Source organism: Zeus faber (assembly GCF_960531495.2).
Source record: "Zeus faber genome assembly, chromosome: 18".
Classification (NCBI taxonomy): domain Eukaryota; kingdom Metazoa; phylum Chordata; class Actinopteri; order Zeiformes; family Zeidae; genus Zeus; species Zeus faber.
This window is the reverse complement of record NC_137210.1, coordinates 27,479,800-27,487,654: the sequence shown is the minus strand read 5'-3', so window position 1 is coordinate 27,487,654 and position 7,855 is coordinate 27,479,800. Positions and strand designations below refer to the sequence as shown.

General features: G+C 44.8%; 1 protein-coding gene across 1 annotated transcript; it reads right to left on the bottom strand.

Annotated features, from left to right (window-relative positions):
• Positions 1 to 636: 636 nt before the first annotated feature.
• On the bottom strand, positions 637 to 7,446 carry insig2 (insulin induced gene 2; the record flags this gene model as incomplete). The annotated part of the gene is made up of 7 exons (XM_080019731.1): positions 7,315 to 7,446; positions 6,360 to 6,571; positions 5,635 to 5,807; positions 3,856 to 3,980; positions 3,225 to 3,391; positions 913 to 1,012; positions 637 to 678 (listed from the first exon to the last, which is right to left on the bottom strand). Exons 2-7 carry the CDS (start codon positions 6,479 to 6,481, stop codon positions 637 to 639), a joined length of 729 nt encoding a protein of 242 aa, XP_079875857.1. The 5' UTR covers positions 6,482 to 6,571; positions 7,315 to 7,446.
• Between the last annotated feature and the right edge of the window lie 409 nt (positions 7,447 to 7,855).

Here is a 7,855-nt window from a genome sequence, read left to right as displayed (position 1 = left end):
GAGTTCCACTTTCTCAGGATCTGATCCGACCCCCCCCCCCCTTTTATCTAAAACCCACAACATAAGACTTACTGAATCTTTTATAAAAATAAAAAAATATGAATCTGGCGGACGTTCAGCTCAATAGATCATCAACCATTTAGGATCTCGCTCGAAAATGGGGTGAGAAACGAGACACTTCACAGTCCTTCACCAACGGACGAACCAGATCAACACCAAACCGGCGAAGAGCGAGAAGCCGGGAACGTACAGATGGGCGCGTCTTCTTCCACGTCGCCGGGGACAGCGTGTTTGGCACGACAGTTCTGCCCATGCTCGTCACCTTCCGGTCGAGCTGCGATCAGAGGCGTCACTCCCCTCCGCCCGGCGGCGAGAGGAAAAAAAAAAAACAACAAAAAAAAAACGGAGGTTCGTATCGTCGCCGACGTGGCTAAGGAGAGCCAATCGGAGACACACGTTCCGTTCCAGGGAAAGCGTCCCGCAGCCAATCAAGAGCCGCCATCCAAGGTATACCATCAACGACACACAGACACTTTTTCGGCTGCTTCCGGCTCGCAGTCGGGACACAAAAGGGGGCCAAAAAAATGAAAAATAAAAAAAGAAGAAAGCTGAGGTTGGCTGGAAGCGAGCACTCCTTCAGTCCTGATGGGTCTTTTCTTGAACAACTTTGCATTCATACTGAGGTAAGGGAGAAGAAGAAGAGTCAGCAACATGACAGTGGAATCGGTCGCCGCGGCCACTGCGTTGCATCGAGAGAGGGAGCTGCTCAAGTGGTAACGGTGGAATTTACACGCGGCCTTTCAGAGAAGGACCTTTTCAGATCCGCCCGCCGTCTCATAATCCCCGCCGACCTATTGTCGCCAACTTTGGTTTCGTGGACGTGCAATAAAGGAGCCGGATTCAATTACTCACCAAGGCCAGCTGTCGCCCGATGTTTCCCATTGTTATTACGCCTGCGAAGAAGATGCACGGTAACCAGGAGCGGATGTAGAGGAAGTCTGGAGAGGTATACCTGCAGAGAGGGAGGAAGGCTACTTCAAATTCACCTTCAGCAACAAGCAACCACCCCCAGCAGGAACCCGACCATTTTCTTGACCAGAAATGCTTGATTGTGCAGCGGCTTTTTCTCAAAAATTGAGATGCAAAATTGAAAGTGTTGTGTCTCGAAACTGCTAATAAAAGAAGAAAGAGTCACATCTAATCACTTCCTTTTATTTGTGATCTGTTATCTGTAGACTGGAAATGGAATTACTCTCTTGCAGATACCCGTGACACATAAACCGCATCACTTCCCATGCTGCGGTTGTCATTTCCTGCCAGTGTACAATCCAGTACACACACACACACACACACACACACACACACACACACACACACACACACACACACACACACACACACACACACACACACACACACACACACACACACACACACACACACACAGGTTTCATTTGGGATTCAGTGAAGCTAATTCCACTACCAACAGCAATTACAAGTTAATATTTTCCAGGCGTTCTGACAGTGATGCCGTGTGTGTGTGTGTGTGTGTGTGTGTGTGTGTGTGTGTGTGTGTGTGTGTGTGTGTGTGTGTTGAAAGCAGCAGATCAGTGCTGATAGCTCCAGATGGGCAGACAGGTCAAACAACAGTGAGTGAGCTCAGAGACTAAACAACGTGATCCCTTTTTATTTCTCTCCCTCTGTCTGAGGCGTCTGCGGAGCGATAAGCAGCGCAGTGAGAGCGAGAGAACATTTATTTCCTTTCCTCTTTTCCCACCATTTGATGCGTGTTGTTGACATTACACTGTATTCCAGCTCGCTGTGCTGTCTCAGTTTTTAATCTTGACTTTTCTTATTTTGATGTCTCTTGTTTGGCGTTGCATTTTTCCTTTTCTGATTTGAGAGGGGCGGGTCGTTTTTAATTTTTTTTTTTTAAATTATATGTAATTATATCTATATTTCAAGAAATGGATAATGACAAAAAATAAATCAGGATACACTGATATACTTCTTCTTCTTCTTCTGTACGCTGTATTTGGGGCAGTCCACACACACACCGTCGTCCAAGTTTGATCCACATTGGTCCAAATTTGTGGTAGAAGTAAGCAAAAGAAACTGTTTTTCTCATCTCCATCAGCGATACCAAAAGGTCCCGTGAAAACACTGCAGACTATGATTGGTCACAGAGAACCGTCACCGCGTCACAGTGTCATCATTGCGCGACACGGGACATCCCAGATGGCGGCGCACGGAGACGCGGCGGCTCATTGCTCAACTTAAACAGCAGTGTTTTTGTTATTTAGTCTACTATTTAAAGCACTTGGTGCACTTATACACTCTGTGTTGAGATTCCACCACCAAAAGCCTGTACTTTATTTCAATGGAGATCCTGCATCCTGCTGCTATCGGGCTAGCGGGCCGCTCTGCTCACCGAGCAGACAGGACTGCAGACTCAGGTAAGAGTAAAGGTGGAGGAGTGTGCATATATGTTAAAAATGACTGGTGTACAGCCCCGGACATTGTTGGGAAACACTGTTCCACAGACATAGAATTCCTGGCTTTGAAATGCAGGCCCTTCTTTATGCCAAGAGAGTTCACTGCCATCTTAATAACAGCTGTTTACATGCACCACATGGTAGCGCTAAGATGGCCCTGGAGGAATTGCATAGCGCTATCAATAACCAGCTGAATGCACATTCAGAGGGAATTGTAAAATGTGGCAGGAGACGTTAATCACATGGACCTAAAGACCATACTGCCCAAACTCCACAAAAATTTTAATTTCCCCAACCACCTACAGAAAAACTTTTGACCAAGTTTACACAAACATCACGGGAGCAGACAATGCCGCCTCATCTCCACACCTTGATTTATCAAACCACATCTCATGGGAAGTGAATTTGTTTGAAAAAAGGTAAAGATTTAAGAATGGTGATGGGGAACAGTTTAAATTATACTGTATTTCAAAAAAGCCATTTTTGTTACCATTATAACATAAGGGTGTATTCTATTACAGACAATTAGGTTACATGTCATCTTGAATTGTAGTTAGTTACAAACATTAACAGTAATACATTTTTGAGTATTGCAAATATATGGCTTGTACATCCTTCATCCCAGCGACTAACCTGGACCCCATGCATTGCTGCCTGCAGCTATACTTAACATTATTATTATAAAATCATTATTATTATTATTATTGATCATCTTCATAGTGAACTCACTGAAAGACTCCGTTGTAGACCAGGAGCTGCGTGGCCAGCGTGGCCAGCAGAGCGATGCCCACCCCGAGGCCGAAGCCGCTCCGGGAGCGGTCGAAGGTCCACCACAGGCCGATGGAGAGCGCGGCCAGTGTCAGGGACAGCTGCACGTTGTTGGCAAAGTCCACTTTCTGATAGAGGCCGGGGGTCAAGGATCTAGCGGTCAGATTGTTAGACAACAGAGCCGGAATAGTTAACCGCAATCTCGAACTGCACCCCGAGAGATAAACCCAGTATTTATTTAGTTAAATAAATAAACTCAAGATGAGAATACACTCAGTGTGGAATGTCCATTCAGTTTAGTTGAAACACTCAAATGTCACCTTTTTAATGTGGCTGGGTGTTGGGCAGGATGTCACCATTCAATTCAATCTGATATTGATGAGTTGGCTCACGATTCAGTTCTATAGCCGTAGATTGACATTTTATACACAACGAGAATTCCTACGAACTTTTCAGTATACCATGGAATAAATGCCCCCTTCCACCCTGCCCGACTTTTCTGAATTCTGAAAAAGATAGTTGTAAATGCATATAAACAGGAACAATGATAAACACTTATTTGGTGCCGACAGAGAAACAGCTCAGAGGATACAGCGCTGGCGTGGTTGATGCCCACAAACACGGCCACGCAGCGCATCACACTGGACCACTCCCGCTTGAACTTGTGCGGCTCGCCCAGACGCCGGTCGATGCACGGGTACAGCAGGCCGATCATGGCTGAGGGGGAAGCAGAGGAATGAGAGCACGTCAAATGGGGGCAAAAACCACAGCTCGCTTCTACTGCTTACGGGTTATTATCGGTAACGGAAACCAAAACTAACTGAGGAACCATTCAAATCGACGGAGATTTTCTTTATTTCCATGTCTCTGAGGAGGAGGATTTCTTCTTGATTCAGTGTCCAATGGCAGATAATTGGAGCCAACCCTAACAATCACAGAGTTTAAAGTAAACGTCTATTTTGTTCTAGGTAGTCCACTGGTTGTTTATCACTTTATTCACATATAAATGAGCTTAAACTAAACTAGAGTCTTATTGGTTTTCTCAAGTCAAAACCTCATAGAATAACACAATAACACACAGGATGTGATGTTGAATCCTTGTGATGATAACTTTGGGACGACACACAGAAGCCCAATGCACCCAAACAACTTCTGTGACAACCACCTCAACTACCGCTGAGGTTAACAAGTCAGGAAGGTTAACAAGTCAAGAAAGCTGTGATAGAAATTGCCAAGAGGTTATAAAACCAAACTACAGACAAAACATAAAGAGGATCTAATGAAACTGCGCAGGAAGTACGAAAAATAGCTGGAAACTGTGCAACTCAAATGCCGGGCCCTGGGCGTCCATATTGTTGTGCAGATAAAGGCTGTTTGCTCGGCCTCCACGCAATTTCTGATGACGCGCCGTCTGGGACGACACAAAGCTCTGCTCACCACCGACGGTTCCAGCAGCTTTTCACTTTCAACGTTTGCATCGAGTCCTTGCAGCGAGTTATGACATCAGGTTTCATCATCAAGCCTTTGTGTGATTTTTATTTATTTCTTTAACACGGTTACAGCTGTGAAGCCCAGTCCTGGGTTCTACGTCGAAGCAGCAGCCTGTCGACGACTTAGCAAAGTAAACTGCTGCGAGCGCTTGTGCGGCGGTGACGGCTACAAACCAACTCCTAAACATTAATTAATTTTGCTCCGTCAATAAAGTGCTCAAGCGTCCCCTCGGGGAGGAGGGGAAAGGATGCTCGCTTTAGCAACAGGTGGAAACTGCAGCGTGCAACAGGAAGAGCAGCGTGGTCCATGGGGTCCGGGCCCCCGGGGGACCAGGCTCCGCCACATTGCAGCTCCCCGGAGAGGACATTTCAATAATTGCTGCCTGTCAAGTCATAGCTGTGTGTTTCTGTGTGTGTACATTTATATCTGTACTGTATGCGTCTATCTGGTAACTTATGTGTACTGTGCATGTGTCTGTTCAAGATATATTAATAAGTGTCTTTCATCCTCTTTCACCATCAACCACCAACACTTTTTCACAACTGAATTCAAAGTACTAAACTACAAGTATCCACTGAAACAGGTACTGATTCAATCGATTACTTCTCCTGAATAGTACAGACTTAGTTTGTGGTGCTCCATTTGTCAATCGAACTTTGACGGAAAATGTATCATAATTGATTTGTCCACTAGGGACATAAGAACATAAAGACAAAGATCATGAAGGTCCTTGATACAGCGCTTGATATCAGATATTCTCTGAAACAGATACACTGTTTCAGTCTGGTAGCAGACTGATATCCAATCGTAATATCAGTACATAATAAAACTATGTTGACTACCTAAGGCTGGTCTACTATCACCACACGGCTGCACCTACCTGAGGCCGTGCCGCAGCAGGGAGGGACCCACCAGGCGGAGGAGAAGATGCTGCTGATGACGTCGGGGGGGAAGAGGGTGACGTTCCTCTGTACCTGCAGCAGGTTCAGCACCAGGGCCAGGAAAACCCCAACGGAGAACAGCATGGCCCCGCGGATCACCAGGTTGGTGGTCCTGCAGCCCGCAGGGAGATTTGGGGAAAAGGAAAATTATCTCCAGGACAAGAATTATACATTTCTATTAGGGCTACACCGATACTAATAGCGTTAAAGGTTCCGATATTGTGCTCAAGTGTCGTGCTCCTGAAAACATGTCATGTTGGGTTGGTCTCCTGTTTCAGGTTTTATTTTTCCACACTCAAACAGTGACTGATAATGCACATTTAATACACCTCTGGGCCAAGGCAATATTAACAGGGCAATGCAAGACAAGTTTAATTGTGGAGCACATCTCATACTCAAGGGCAATTCAAAATGCATAATATAAAAGCAAAAAATGTAATTCTAAAAACGAATTAAGAAAGGACATTATAAAAGTCACAGAGTTAACAGGTTAAAGCGAAATTTAAGAAACAAGCTTGCCCGGGTTCACCAATTTCAGATTGTCAGGTTATGGATCGCGTTGGAACGTCTTCATAAGAGTTAAAAGCTGTGGACGTTGTTGACACCATCCCACACTGCTTAATTATTAATGTCACCATGACGAGGCATAAGATTCAGAACTAACCTGTTGGTGATGGCTGCGATGTAAGGCCCTCTGGCAGGCGGTGGCACCTGGCTGGACCCGGGCGGCTGCTGCAAGCCATCAGTCACCGTGCTGTCGGCCATGGCGGTCAGTGTGAGGGACATCCGTAGTCCTCAAACGGAGGAATATGCAATGCAGGCTGTTGTTTATGTCCACCAGAGAGTTTAATGTCCTCAGATGTCATCCCAAATATACTGAGGAAAGAAAAACAAAGTGTGTGGGGTCAGAGGCCGTTTTCAGCCGCACCTTAAAAGGTCGAGTAGGGATACGGTCATCTTTTGGAGCTCAGAGCATTACTTAATGTTCTCTTTTTTCAGTAAACATTTGGGAGGGTGGCTGAGTTGTAATGTGGGTCATGTTGAAATTTCCAGCCAATACCAAATCCTGTTATTCGTGCCTGGTTTACAGGTTGTGTAAAGTCTGGTGACAGTAAGTACTGTTATGTGTTGCCTCGGGTTGCCTGAGGGTGACTGCCAACCAACGTCAACAACATACATAATAATCATAACAACTGAAAAACATAATAATCATAACAATTGAAAAACATAATAATCATAACAATTGAAATACATAATAATCTGCGACATGCAAAAGCAAATAACAATGAACAAAATCAGCGTCCCAATTATTTTGTTATATTTATTGTATAATATTATTTTCAACACCGCAACTTCTACAAGGATGAATAAAGTCTATATATCTATATATCCATTTAACCATCCATCTATCCATGCTGTAGCCTTGGTGTGAGCTGTTGATTCAACCCAACTAACGGTTCATTTTCATGTGGTTATAAAGCTCACATCGCGAATTTGATCAACAATCCAGATAATTAGCTGACGCTATGGACTAGCTAACCTGATTACACAGCTAACTGACACCTATGTTGCTATTGTTATTAGTTGCTTCGCTGACTGGGGTGAACGCGGACACTCACCTTATGGTTAAGATTCAATTTCCCAAATAAAACTGTGCGTTTCATTCAAAAACCACAAGAGTCGAGAGTCACTTCGCTGGGACACAACAAGGTGCACAAATTAGCCTTCTCGCCAGCTCTGGCTACTTCCGCCCCTCCCAGCCAATCAGCGTCTTAAGCCATGACGTCACCCGTTTACACGAAACAAAAAAGTCATGCTGCGTTGCTGTCGGATTGGATATCGGCCATTCCGCCTCGCTCGATGAGCTCCAAGGTGTGTCGTTGGTTCTTTTCTGGAAAACATTATTTTACGGCAAGACCTGCAGTAGATGTGTGTTTTTCACAAGATTGGGAATTTTATAAGCTACAAAACGCATGTTTGCATGAGTTAGAGGTGTTTTAAAAGTTATTTGAAGCTTTTAAAATTAAATTAAAAATAGATGTATTCAAAGGGAGCTTTGTTCACCATAAACAGTGTGCCCCGCCATGTTGCCGGGAGGCTTAGGTCTGTCGTCTCACTAAAATCGGGCCCGAGTGATCTGCCCCGAAATTCAGACGTGAA